The sequence below is a fragment of the Gymnoscopelus braueri genome, assembly GCF_963280865.1.
Source record: "Gymnoscopelus braueri genome assembly, chromosome: 12".
Lineage (NCBI taxonomy): Eukaryota > Metazoa > Chordata > Actinopteri > Myctophiformes > Myctophidae > Gymnoscopelus > Gymnoscopelus braueri.
In genome coordinates this window covers 17,524,808-17,539,357 of record NC_137614.1, presented here as the reverse complement: position 1 = coordinate 17,539,357, position 14,550 = coordinate 17,524,808, and the positions used below count along the sequence as shown (strand labels likewise).

Genomic DNA, 14,550 nt, shown 5'->3' with positions numbered 1-14,550 from the left:
GGGGTCCCCCAGGGGTCATTGAGAGGGTTCCAGGGGGTCCCAGGTAAAATGTGTTAATACAGCGTCAAAATGGGTTTAACCACTTTAATTACATCGGCTATTTAGAAATAGCCGTTCTACAAGCTCACAGCGCGTGTGATGCGACGCGTTGTGAGCTTGTAGATCTTCTATTTTCAAAAAGTCTTGAAAGAAGTGTAATAATTTGTAAAAAACAAATTCTTGTATGGGGTCCTTGCCACAAAATATTTTCATACTATGTGAGTCCTTGACATGGAAAAGTTTGAGAACCACTGTTGTAGCCTGACTGTCTCCTATGAATTTCAAGATATTAAGGTCGATGTTCTCTCTCTTTTTTTGATCTGCAGTCCTGATTTTCTACTGTCAAGAGTGAGAGTGCCCTCTTTAGGAACAGATGTGTCAGTGCCCGACCTGAGATTGCCACACATTGCCCTTCAACAGATCACTGCCCGAGTGACGGAGACTGACACACACACGCACACACACACACACACACACACACACACACACACACACACACACACACACACACACACACACACACACACACACACACACACACACACACACACACACACACACACACACACACACACACACACACACACACACAAAATCCTAAAAAAGACAACCTCAAAATCCTTGTCTTCTTTCAACCTCTGTAACTGGACGCCTTCAAAACCACCATTGTCAAACCAATATAAATTGTGCTTTATTTATATTTCCCCATCGCTCCAGTGACAAGAGATGATGGGATGCTGATTAGCATGATGGACATGCTGCAGTGGAAGGGATTATCCTGAACAACCTTTTGTGATCCTTGATTAGCTGACAATGTGGATCCAGAAGAATCCCTAATGTCTGGAGCAGCTTAAGGGATAAGCCAACTAAATACTCCCACACCTATACAGTATGGTTTTTTAACCACTTGCCTCATTGTAATTATCTTGGAGAGGAAAAGGTTGGGAACTTTTTTTTAAAGATTATCTGTACTCTTGTCAATGTAAAATCCTCTGAGGCCATGCCTTGCATCCCATGTTGACAATACCAACTGGAAGATCAAACAGTTAGACAAAATCGATGGCCAAACTTCAACTGCAACTTCAAATTCAACTGCTCAAGCATGTCCTGCTGTGAGTAATGGCGACCTCACTCACCCCAGCCCCAACTGTAGAACTCAAACACCTCACCACAGCAACCATCTGTGAGCGATTACATATAAAGACCTTTCTTTGTAAAGACACTAGTATCCGTTAGACTTTAGGTCCAGTACTGTTGAAATGCATGCGGTGAAGCAGGGTTTTAGTGATGGTAGAACAGCAAAACCTACCCTTAGTTTTCATACTTGTGCAGCCAGCAAAATCGATACATTTGCTTCATGCTTCACCCATTACAGTACTACCTGGGGAAATTACTTTAGTTATGTATGTATAACAGTTCAACAGTGAACCGTGAACTGAATGACGCTGAGTCAGTCAAGTCTACCATTTAGGCGGAGAAGCAACCATCCTGATGACCAAACTTCCCTTTCACCTTCCTTGATGGTTTTGAAAATCCAATGTGATGTGAGTGGTGAATGTCACTTTGAGGGATTTCTACAAATGGTGTGTGGTTAAAGGGCAATGCAGGCACATGCTGTGTTCTTGTTATACTTTAATCAAATGGTGGCCATGTGGTTTTATGTGCGTGTTGCTGCTTCAGAATGAGTCCAGGTTTCCTCCCTTATCCCTTAATATTATTTAGCTATCCTCAGATTCAGGTGGATGCAGTACTACTGTATAATGGGCATTTTGTGTAGCAAACACATAGAGTAGGCTCACACTCCTTGTTCAAGTTGCCAAATGCGCTTCTGCATCACAGAAACTACTATTTGACATAACATTTGCATGATAATGTCTTGCATTATTAGATTTGAGTGATATTAATGTTAACTCATAACAATGGTGGAACAAGAAATGATATCAGAACTTCTTGGATTAATATGGTAGACTGATAACGTCCATTGCAAACATGAAAAAAAAAAGGAAGAAGGTACAAATTATGGAGAATGAGAAAACTCAGAGAGCTCTGGTGTATGTGTTCAGGAAATTAAGCCTCCCAAACAGGAAACTGAAATCTTTAGTGCAGAAACTGAAATCATCACAGAAAGAGGGCACACAACAGATTCCGTTTTGTTAACCCCAATGTCAAAAGAGGACATGTACATGTTAGTCCTTTATCGTGCACATCTTCCTCCAATAAGTAATTATTGGAGCTGTTGATGTTCCAGTGTTTTTCCAACTTAAAATAATAATAATAATTTTATATATATATATAAATAATTTATAATGTTTTTTTTTAATGTTATGAAGAAACATTGGTTAGACTCTTATGTGCCTGTTTTCATGATTCATTCATTTTAGCTCTGATATCAAACCTTTCACACTATGAATTAAAAATGTCCTCATCTTACAAGATGCCCAAGATTACTCTCATAGCACATTATGAATAACAGCCCTTAAAATAATTCACCCCCACACAAAATTGTTACAAGTGATATCTGGGAGCAGGATATTTAATTATCTTCAGTTGTGGTGTGTTTTGGTACAGTACATGAATGTTAGAAGGATGCCATAGACTTTGTAATGTGCCAATGTAAGTAGCAGTCACATTGTACAAACAGTTTTTTGTATCAACCTCTTCCAACAACTTTATATTAAGAAGATACTTTTCATGACTGATGGGTTATTAAGTTACTGGCATAAGTATGACATGGTAAAGTTACCCTTTAATTCAAGGATCCTAGCATTACATTACTTGCCAAATATCTGTCCCCTGGCTAAATTAATATCTTCAACATTTCTACTTGTCAGCTAATTAATGGAGAAAAATGCCTGTTTTAAGAAACTGCTGTTATGTCAGGTTTATGAAAACGTTACATTGGCTTTCAGTCACTTAAACCAGACCTTTCAAAGTCAAAGTGCAGATGTGTGTGTACTGTAACTCATGTTGTCTTATCTGTGGACAGCCACGCTGTGTCATATTTTATTTTTAAAATCCTTTCAAGTGTGACTAACTCAAAAGATATGTGGGTGTCATTTGTAACAAACCAGAAAACAGGTCAGTATCCAAGCATACTTTGTACTGCAAAAATGGTTCTGTATGGTGCATTCTTGTGAATATGTGAACTGGTTTCAGAATAGTGGCAAAGGTACTGATGTACACTAGGGGGCACCAGATACCCAAGAGAGGAGAGCCCTTGCTACAGTGTTCAGCAACATGCATAAGTCCTTCCATTACCATCGGTCACTAAGGAGGGAAAATAAATCGTGAATTCTTAAATTAACCTTGGATCAACATTTAAGGGCAAATCTACAGTCGTCTGGCCAGAAGAAGCCTGACAAACTAATCAACCAGACTGATATATAGAGACACTTGGCTGTGGCAGAGATACTCGGTGCCAAATCCTGATTGGGATGACCACTGCCTGACCCCGGTGAACCTAGCTGAACCCCCTAGCCCGCTCTTGTCTGTACTGTAGAGACCTGCTTTCTCCTCTGCAGTCTCCTCCTCTTTAGCTGTGCGACGCTCCCCATTGCTTGGTGCTGTGTCTTTGCTGTACAGTGTACTTGCATTCCTTCTACATGAATAAACAAGTGAAAATACACAATGAGGTGAGAGGGGAATCCTCTTTGCTGTCCTCCACTAACCACTGTCTTAAAGGTAAGAGTGGCATACTGTACTGTGGAAAAATATCTAGCTCTGGTCCATAGCGTTAGTTAAGGAGAACTCCTAACGCATTTACATTCTTTTGCCTAATAAAATTTTCAATCAATCAATCAATACGCTATGGACCAGCGCTACCACTCATCCAAAGGGAAATCACTGCTACTTTATTCATGGTTAGGGTTAGGGAATTGGACAAAATTCCTACATAGTTCAAGATGCCATGTAATGCCACTCCTTTACTAAAAATGGGGTTAGTATATTTCTTTGTGATTACAAGCCACAATGAAATGGATCCAGTATCAGTCATGTGGTCATGTAGTACGGTACAGATGTCACACAGGCCAAACATTTCTCCCTGTAGTGAATAGTTGTACCTTGTAAAATAGATAACCTATGACGGCTGTATTCCCAAACAAACTGTTTTATATTTGATGGTGTTTGTTTTATTATTTTTTTTTTTACTCCAGTGAGTTCACTGAAGATTTTGTTTGGTTTGCAAGGAGTTCAAAGCCTAGAGTGAAAGTTTTAACTTTGCATATTAATGGACACTTTTCACAGCAGCCAAGATACTTAATTTAAAAGGATCAAATGTTAGTTGTGGGTTTCATTTTATGTTTCTGTGTGCCAACATTAATTTCTCTGTACAGGAGCTGTCCATGCCTGCACACTAACACCCAAATAAAACACAACCACAATTAATATTATTACTTTCAGCTGTATTTTACCCATAAACATGGCAACTGTAAAAGGGTCTATTGAAGGTGATCTCTGAGTAACAGTCAGTCAGGACCAGAAGGAATGCTTCTGGAATACATCTTATCAATGTTAACTGATAAAATGTAGAATACATTTTATTGCGAGTCCTTACATTCAGTGCAGCCTAAGACTTGATTGTCACTGGACTCCCACCAATGCCAATTTAGAACATACAGTAGAAGACAAAAAGGACTTCTGGTACTGTCAGTAGCTTGAAGGTCAGAATCATTTGTTGGAATGGCTATTTGAAGCTTGACCTTTTGCTTTAAAGTTTTATGTGCATGACAGTATTTTCAAGCAACATTCATCGACAAACCAAAGAAATACCATTATGGCAACATATCTTTTCTGTATAGTTTAGCTTGGCTGTGAACTTTTTTGGGGAAAACAAACCACTGACAAATTATACTGGCTTGAGCGTTCAAATTATTTAACGCCATACTGGTGATTAAAAAGGTCACTGCAGAAATTCACATAAAATCAGGTGAACACCACAGCAAAATGCTCACAAGGAAAAGGAAGCAAGGAAATGGTTAGCTTTGGCTACGCTATGGTATAATTATGTAGTGTTATGACAGTTTGAAATGCATTAACCCTTAGCCTTATGTCCACGTCAAAGGAGGAGATGTGAAAAATGGCATTATTTTTATTAAAAGCAGGTTGATCCATTCAGACATCCTAAGCAACGTAGATACATTGACCATTCTCATGCCAAACAGCAGTTGACAGTAAAACACCACCTCAAAAATCTATCCGCCATTTGTACCGTTACAATGCTGATCATGAGAGATGAACAGGAAAAAGGCATTGCTGAGCCCAAAGGGCCCAATATGAATAACCCCCCCCCCCCCCCCCAAAAAAAATATATCCAAACACATGGCCATATATTCTTAAATTATAGAATGATCCATATTTAATACATGGTCGAAGAAAAAAGGAAAATAAATTATAACATGGAAAATAATCAAAGACTTAAGGCTCATTTGGGACCTGAGGATTCCATACATACAGTGTACAATAAGGTGGCTTACACCAGTCACCATGACTTCCAATTGGCTTGTCAGACATCATTAGACATTAAAGACATCAATCAATCAACACAACTCTTTGTTCTCGATGGAAGCCATTTAGATGCGATTTTCTTATAATGTCCCAACAGGTGAGGCAGAACCATTTTGTAAAAAATAATAACGAAGAAAAAGAAAGACATTTGGTTCCAGTCACATTTCCCCACAATGTTGAAGTTCTGATATGAGCTGTGGGTGTCTCATAAAAGCAAGAGAGGAATTCCAGGTAAACGTATGAAGGTCCCAAAATATGTTATGGTCATACAGCGATGAGGCTCATGTCAGGGTCGCTCTGGTTTCTTAACTCAGAAGTCAGTAAGCCTCCCAAAGTCCAAGAAGAATAAGGAATGACTTCATTCACACATGTCTTTGTATACATGTCTTGAATGAAGTTCAGATCTAAATGTGATCTCACATGTACAAGTTATGTACTGTATGTCCTCTGTTTATAGTCCATGTAACTTTATTCCTCAATTAGCATCACTGTTGATAGTCATCCAAGAATTGTCGATAATAGTTACACATCCACCTGACAGAATTCACACATCCTCCCATAGGAAACACATCCTGTTGTGTGTCACGTATCGCTTTGCCTCGAAGGGAGAAAAAAAACCTTACAAGAAAATCCATTGGTACTAAGAGAGTGGTAGTGGTATGGGGGAGGGGGCTGTTTCAAAGAGACTGCAGTCAAGTCACGACGTCTTTTCAGCTCCATAAAAGCAGCCTCTGAAAGAGGCAGTTCTTTTCAATATTTCCTTTTTATAAAAGTAAGGGAAAAGAAAAGATCTCCTACACAAAGAGGCTTTTGTAGGCGGAAGAGGTGGGAGAGAGCGAGATGGAGAGGAAGGGAGCAGGTGGAAAGAGATGGCCTCTCTTGTCTTTGTGGGACAGTTTGTCTTTTCCTCTTCGTGTGCAGCTCTAGCACTGGGCCCCCAGAGGCGTTGGTCATAGTATCATAGTCCTGGCTGTGAGGATGAGGGGCAAAAGGTGGACCAGGGATGAGACCAGCGGCGCTGCAGCTGCGGCTATGGCGACGACACCTGGAATGTACATTGAGACATTGAAGTGCAAGTCAGAGTTTCCCTGTGTGAATGTTGGAGAACTGAGAAGATCCTACCCTAGTCTTTTTTTGGTTGTAATAACCTAGTGCACATTGTACACCTCTGAGTAAAGTACATTTTTACTGGGACGGCACCCAGCGTATTTGAGGCCATGCATGTCGGGAACAAAAAAATGGAAGTCGTTCCATTTATACCGCTATGTGGCACAAATATTATGCAAATCTCGGCCAATCAGTTAAGCTCACGGGTCAGGTTAGCCAATCAGGGACGGGATTAGAATTGCCATTCGGCTCTGTACACCTCAGGGTTATATGAGACACACATGCCAAGTTTGAGACCGAACGGTCAGACACTGTCCGAGTTATGACGGGGATACATTTTGTGTGACACATAGACACATACACAGACAGAGATTCCGTGAATTATAGTATAGATACTTGGAATAATACAGACAAAATATAAGTCATATCTATGGATGCAGGACAATGATGGTATCTGGCGATACACAAATGTATCAGTAGGTGGCACTGTCTTACTGCTATCTACTTTCGCCCTACATCGATTTCAAAGAAGTACACTTGAAAGGAGCTACTGCAATACACACCAGCACTGTTTTGTTTGTTTGTTTATTTTGTTTAGTCTTTTAAAGAACATGCATGTAAATGATATTCCTTAGAAAATAAAATGACCATGGTGGACAGAAATTTGTTACGCCAAGAAATAGCTATGAATATAATGAATAGTAGAAATGGTGATATTTGTTACTTCAAGAAACAGACCATATTATTAGTGCAAGAAGAGGACAAAAATATGTGAAAACTTGAAGTCATTCAGAGGGAGAGAGGCAGACTATTCTGTAATGAGCTCAGTTTTCAGGCTGCAAAAGGAATACAGAGAGCAACTGTGCTGTCCTGACAATTCAATGCTTCTTGTTCTTGACACTAAAATGACCAAAACCAGTATGGTGCAGCATACATGCAGGGTTTCTCAACGATTTAAGCTCCACGATAACTATTTTCAATTTTCCACGGTGTGCTACTGTCCTCACCTGCACCTCTAGGGATGGTGATTTGGCGACTGCTGCTGCCCTCCCCTCCCTCACTGAAGGGCTGGATCTGGATTACATAGTCCTGATTGACTGGCAGAGCCAACTCCAGGGAGGTGGTGTTGGTCTCCACCACGCTGGGATGGCTGTGTTTGTCTTGCCTGTACATCACCTACAGTATGAGAGAGAGAGAGAGAGAGAGAGAGAGACACTATGAGAACATGGCAGCCGCATGCAGTGGGAGAAAGTCACAGCAGATACTATACTGTGTGCTTGCTACTGTATGTGGTTGGATGTCATTTCCGTGCCCTCGAGATGTTTTGACAGTGCCAGATCTTATAACTCTAACCAAATAGTTTCAGTCCAATACTTGTCATTTCAGATGATCCTCCATTCTCCAAACAAACTCCAGTTGGGGGTAGAGTAAAAATGTAACCTTCATTCAGCTAGCACATAGTAAAAACGGTGACTGCTATAACGCCTCCATCTGTGTGATGTGGGCAGAACTCGGGCGTTCTTGTTGATGCGTCATGAAAAGCTCAAAGTCCTGTCACCTTCAGACAAGGCTGTGATGCATGATGAGGGCAGCGTGTACTCTACTGCTTCTGTAACGGACAAAAGTGAATCTCTGCTTTAACATGATTGCGTTAAATCTCCTGAGGACAGGGTGAAGGACAGAGGAGGAAAATGCCAATTCAATTTTGCATCAATCCAATTTTTTTTTTTTTTGGCTGTCTTGTGATTCAACTTTGTTGATCCACTGTCTTGTCCAATCTAACATAATCTGCTTAGAAAGGGACAGCAATTATATTTACTGAGATTGCTGAACGTCACTCAATCCCAGATAAAAAACAATCAACTGGAAGGATGCAAAAATAACTGCTCCAGTAGTCAAAAATGTTATTTGTGGATCGCATTGTGTATGTAGTCAGTTATGTAGTCCAACTTGAATTACTGGGGGTGGTTTCGTGTAGATCATGGTATGACGTATTGCGCTTCATCCGTCTTCATGTACGTAATTTCCAATGTATTTAACTAATTTGTGACGTAAAACACCTAAAGGGTGACTGTTGCATCAATTATTATACATTGCTAGACATCACCAGATTACACTAGTCTGGTGTGTATAAGGCAAGAGCCACATAATGTGTTGATGCACATTCCCTGTATGCAATTGTTGACATGTTGTGAAAGTATTCTACCCTTGCTTCTACTGTCCTAGCATTTACAATACAAACATCATGCAGCCAAAACCCAACGGGCAAACACATCCAGTGTGGACTGCAACAGCAGGGCCATGCCAATGTCTGTCTGACTCACTGAGTGAGTGATCTCTAACCCTTGTGCTGAAGCTTAGTTACAAGTCTATGTCTCTCTCTCTCTCTCTCTCTCTCTCTCTCTCTCTCTCTCCTGTTCCATCAGACAATCAGAGCAGTAGCACTAATTGGCTCCTAACAGAGAGGATCCTCTGTTACCTATGCACATCTATTTGTGTGCAAGTATATGATTGATTGCATGCTTAACATGTACCTGTTGCTGTTGTGTCTTTTTCCAGTGTGATTGGGCTGGACCATAGTATAGAAAGGCAGAGGGGGGTTTTGATGTGCTTTTGGAATTGCTAAGAACATTGTTTATGTGGTAGTAGTGCGAAGAAGGAATATTTGAAGAAGGAATCATTACTTACCTGTGTAGTTCATGGAGATATATTTTTCTATATATACCCTAACCCTAACCTTATATGCTAACCCTAACCCTTAACATGGTGGAGTCCAGACTAATTGCCTTCAGGTGAGTATGAAAGGCTGCCAGTGATCAAATAGCTGAGCTGGTGGTAGGACATGGTGAAAGAGTTGTACCCCACCCATCATGTTTTGGAGCGCCTGTCTCTATGTCACCATTTTCCGTCATCTTTGTGTTGGTGAATAAACACACCTTTTGTTTGCACAGTACCATGCCTCTGTACTAATTTCCAGCCGCTAATTGGGCCAGCCTAACGGGCTCATTGGCACTGGTGGAGTTGGTGCATACTGTAGTAGAAGGGCCTGTAACCCAACAGCTTAATTTCAATTTCAGTTGTGCGTGAATAACGATGTGAGTAACCTGTGCTACAGTTTCAGTTTGTGTGGTAAATATGGGTTGATTTGATTTGGGAATGTGCGTAGCTGTACAGAGAACAAGGTGATTGTTTCATTGCCGTGAGTATTTCCTACAAGCACATTGCCCCATTGGGGGGTATTGTAATGGCTTGAAGATGTGTGATAACTGGAGCTTTGTTTTTATATTTTTTTGAATCCATGTGATAATTAGATGTCATTGACTGTTGCTGTGCATATTTCCTTTTGGTTGCTGCTGTGCACATTTTCATTGGTGGTTTTCTTTGCTTGCAGAGATCATACTACACTTGTGTTTGAGGCTCTATTGGCAAAAAGAACTGGATAATTACAAAACGAGGACGTCGCCTTCCATTGTCTCCGACCAGACAGCCTGTTGCGAGTCACTTAACCGTACCGGCAACTACTAGTAAGTTGGCGAGGGCTACCAGTTAGCCAACCATTTGTTCACTGTCATTTCATGTTAAAACCCTCCAGCATTTCATACAGGCTAACCATATACTAGGTTTTGACCTGGTCAAGGCAGTGGATCGCTTTACAGGCTGCCACGGCTGCGAGGCTCCTCTGGGTCATTCCCCATTACAGTCTAATCCATAGTCCCATTCACTCATCACAGAGCTGCAGCCATATCTTCAATGAAGCACACACAGTAGGCAATCCTCTAAAGCCGTGCAAAACTCCCTTCCTTTACTGTACCTTATATCCTGTGACCTCGGATTCATTCTCCAGGGCATGAACCTGGTCCCATTTCAGGATAACCTTGGAATTGGATGTGTTCCACATGATCTTGACTGGGGCCTGGCTGGGAGCTGGAGGGAGGGAGGGAGGGGGCAGAGGGGATAGAGCCGAGTCAGAAAAACAACAAACGATCAATATACAGTAACATCCAGAACTGACTCGGCGTGAAGGAGCTTTCTCATTATCAGCTTATCATCCCCACTGTTGGAGTTGGCAGCAACAGTCTGAAGTTACTGTATGAGTGGGTGTAAGAGCTGGGTTCCTACACGTCTGTCTCTGTTTGTGCTGGGTACAGGAGAGGACGAGACATAGTGGAACAATTTCTGTTGATAGTCCATATTTCTTTACAGCAAAAGTTACTTTGGTTCCATAATAAAGTAATAGTGCCCTAAATACATATAAATCATTAATTGGTTGCAAAGTGGCAGCAAAGTGGCAATATACTGTAGTCCATTATATTCATGTCACAGAATGCTTAGAGAGTGGTGAGAAGTGGCAACAAATTGCATGTGAACTAACATGAAAAAAGGGCCCTTTTCTTGTCTCTCTTTTCATAGTGGAAGGGGAATGGTATAAAAGCAGAGAAAACATGCACACCACCATTTCCGTGGTGCTGCAAAATCATATAGCTCACCGGGAAGAGACGTGTGTCATTTCAGTCTCTCCTGTGACACCTCTCATAAACATCAGCAACCACTATCCAAAGACTGACTGACTAGCTATTCTATTATTAACCCATTAAGACCGTGAAAGCATCTGTCATTTTAGATTTTAGCCATTATTTCATGCTTTGGCTATTCAAAAATATTATTAATAATTCAGATATACAAGCTCATACATGTTAGTGCGGCACACTATGAGCTTGTAGATTTGTACATTTTTACAAATCTTTGAATTTATATATATTTTTTTTAAAGCGAACATTTGTAACTCAAATCTTTGCTTCTGGGGATTCTACAAAGCTATAGGATGTTGTCTTCTAAGTTTTTTTGAAAAAACTTATGTCAGTGGTTCTCAAACCTTTTCATGTCAAGGACCACCCAAAATGATATGTATTTGGCCGCCTACCCCATCACAAAATACGTTGTTCCAGGGCCCCCCCAAAAGCAAAGATTTGAGTAAATAAAGTTTAAATATGTATATTCACACAGATGCGTTCCCGGTCTTAATGGGTTAAATAAGTACAATATAAGGGAGACAGCCTAATGTGCGTTGCTTCGTGATCACAATGTCTAAGCACCGGTCCTTACGTGGTTTCTTGGTTGTGACATTGACGACGGCACTCTGTGGGCCCACCCCGGCACTGTTATAGGCTCGCAAAGAGACATAGTAGGTAGTGCTGCCCTCCAGGTCCCTGATGAGCACTGACGTCCTGTTCCCCACCGTCCTGATCACACTGGCTGTGTCCTGCTTATCTCTTTCATTCGAGTACCGCAGCTTTAACACAGCACAGAAAAATACAGGTTATCCTTCCTTGGCACGCGTACAGTGACAGCCATTGTACATGTTCCCCTTTTATACATTTATGCTGCCTCTATCCTGCACGCTACTTCAAATTATTTTTTCTTGAATGTAATACAGCAGCGCTACATTAGTGTATTGCAGCTCCAGTGAGTCACAACCAAATAGTTACCAGACAATTTTGTAACTTTTGGCAGTTAAAAAGAGAGAGAAATACTTGCCTCCTAGAGGCAAGTATAAAATGGTAATTCTGAAATGGCTGGTTGGCTGCGTCCGTAAATAATATTACTGGAAGCATACTGTTATCGCATATCACACCAACTCTAGACTTGTGCATTGGGCGTCCTGTGGGGGCTTGAAAGTGCTCACATTGATTACTGGCTCCCATGTATACTCGTATACGAGACAATGTCTCAAAAGGTCAATTGCTATTGCGGGAAGAAGAAAAAAAATCAAAATATCACAAATGTTGTTGGCTGTGTCCATTTCTATGTTGCATTTCTTGACCGTGAAGGCTCATGCACACCTTCAGTTCCTTGCAGACGGGTGCGTAGGAGGAAATATCCATAGGCCAGAAAAGAGAGAACTCCCGCACACTGTTCTCAAACTCGTATTATACACGTTATTAGAGCGGCAACGTTTCGGCCGTTAGACCTTCATCAGCTGCATGCAGTGGTGGAAAGTAACTAAGTACATTTACTTAAGTCAAATTTTGAGGTATTTGTACTATCTCCAATTTCCAAAACTTTTACTTCTACTCCACTACATCTCAGAGGCAAATATTGTACTTTTACTCCACTGCAATTATTTCAAAACTTTAGTTACTAGTTACTCTGTAGATTTTGATTATTATTACAAAACATACATTAACCACTTGAGCCCTATATACATATAGGCCATTTGAAAATAGCCTATATACAAGCTCACAATGCGTCGCGAGCTTGTAGATCTGCTTGTAGATCTGCTATTTTCAAAGATTTTCAAAAGATTTAAAAACTTGAAATGGGACATTCTGCATAATGAGTACTTTTACTTTTGGTACTTTTTTATGCCAATACTTTTGTACTGTTACTCAAGTAAATTCTGAATTCCGGACTTTTACTTGTAATGGAGTATTTCTACATTGCAGTATTGATACTTTTACTTTTACAAAATGTGAGTACTTTTTCCACCACTGGCTGCATGTAGCGTTAGTACAACTGTTGCTATGTGTGGGCCATATGCTGGCCTGACCTCATATCCCAGGATGCGTCTGCGGTTGTTGCTCCAGGTGAGGGGCTTCCAGGTGACCTCCACCTCGGACGCGGACACACTCCTCGCCTTCAGCCGCCCTGGAGCTCTGCTGGGCTCTGAGATGCATGGAGGAGGAGGAGAGATGTAGAAAGCATGAGTACAGTCAGTGTAATTATGTTGCTTTCACAGTTTGTTGGCCTAATGGTTTCAGTGTTGTTAACCCATTAAGACCGGGAACGCATCCGTGTCATTTTAAGATGTCTTTGGCTATTCAAAAATAGCAGATCTACAAGCCCATAGCGTGGCACAGAGTGCCGAGCTATGAGCTTGTAAATCTGCAATTTTTTGAAAAATCGTTGAATATATATATATATTTTAAAGCGAACGTTTTGGTCGCTGGAACAAAACATTTTGAGATGGAAAAAAACAAAAAACATGGAAAAGTTGGAGAACCTCTGATATAGCAACATGTTTTTTCAGAAAACTGTTAGGATTTAAGACATTTGTAGACTCCCCAGAAAAAAAGATTTGAGTTACAAATGTTCGCTTTAAAAAAAATATATACATTCAAAGATTTGCACACATTTTCATGTTTTTTTTCCTACAAGCTCATAGTGCGGCACTCGGCGCCGCACTATGAGCTTGTATATCTGCTATTTTGAATAGCCAAAGAAATCTTAAAATGACAACAGATGCGTTCCCGGTCTTAATTCTGAAGGTGTGGATGTGTATTGGTAGAGCGTTTGTTTCACACTCTCTGAATCTGTTTTTGGCCCATGTGCATTCGCACATACAAGGAATGAAAAACAAAAGGAACTAGAAAAAGTGCTCCTCGGAGCACAGGTCTCCGCCAGGTCAGGTACGTTATTGTGGCCTCCTGGTGGCGCTATAATAGGCCAATGTGAAAAGGGTGCCATTTATTCTTAGGTCTTTCACGGCAATCAGACACTGCATTCATGATTTGAGGCATTTTGTTCCAATTTTTTTTTTGCTAAATTAGGCCTGCTGGTGGCGCTATAACAGGCCAATGTGAAAAGGGTGGCATTTCTTCCTCGGCCTTGTGGGAATGTGCGTGTGAAAATTCACGGAAATCGCAAGCTGCGTGCATAGTTTGAGTCTTTTTGTTCAAAACGGACCAATCCTGCAAACTTTGGAAGCCAACCATAGGCAATGAGGATGGAATATGGGAAATCGGACCGATTTGTGTTGATCACATGACTATAGAGATACTGTGTACCGATTTGCATGACGTTTGGATAAAATCTGTAGGAGTAATGTAAAAAAAAATGGGTTTTGCACAAATTGGCCTCCTGGTGGCGCTATAACAGGCCCATGTGAAAAGATTGGGGCAG

At 40.9% G+C, this 14,550-nt stretch overlaps 2 protein-coding genes across 5 annotated transcripts in view; one reads left to right on the top strand and one right to left on the bottom strand.

The window, feature by feature from the left end:
* Window positions 1-4,397, top strand: part of LOC308096403 (band 4.1-like protein 1) — a gene marked incomplete at its 3' end in the record, with an annotated part of 59,766 nt that extends 55,369 nt beyond the window's left edge. The window contains exon 24 of the mRNA XM_080443825.1: window positions 4,374-4,397. Within this exon, the coding sequence (XP_080299951.1) occupies window positions 4,374-4,397 (24 nt within the window). The remainder of the gene's footprint in view (window positions 1-4,373) is intronic.
* Window positions 4,398-5,118: 721 nt separating this feature from the next.
* cntn3a.1 (contactin 3a, tandem duplicate 1) overlaps window positions 5,119-14,550 on the bottom strand; it is a 116,015-nt gene continuing 106,583 nt past the window's right edge. For 3 of the 4 annotated variants that reach the window (XM_080444649.1, XM_080444650.1, XM_080444652.1), the window contains 5 exons: window positions 13,199-13,314; window positions 11,755-11,941; window positions 10,463-10,575; window positions 7,659-7,827; window positions 5,119-6,589 (listed from right to left, as the gene is read on the bottom strand). In XM_080444649.1, the coding sequence (XP_080300775.1) occupies window positions 6,495-6,589; window positions 7,659-7,827; window positions 10,463-10,575; window positions 11,755-11,941; window positions 13,199-13,314 (680 nt within the window). In that variant the 3' untranslated portion in view covers window positions 5,119-6,494. The remainder of the gene's footprint in view (window positions 6,590-7,658; window positions 7,828-10,462; window positions 10,576-11,754; window positions 11,942-13,198; window positions 13,315-14,550) is intronic. The other variant, XM_080444651.1, reaches the window with a different exon arrangement.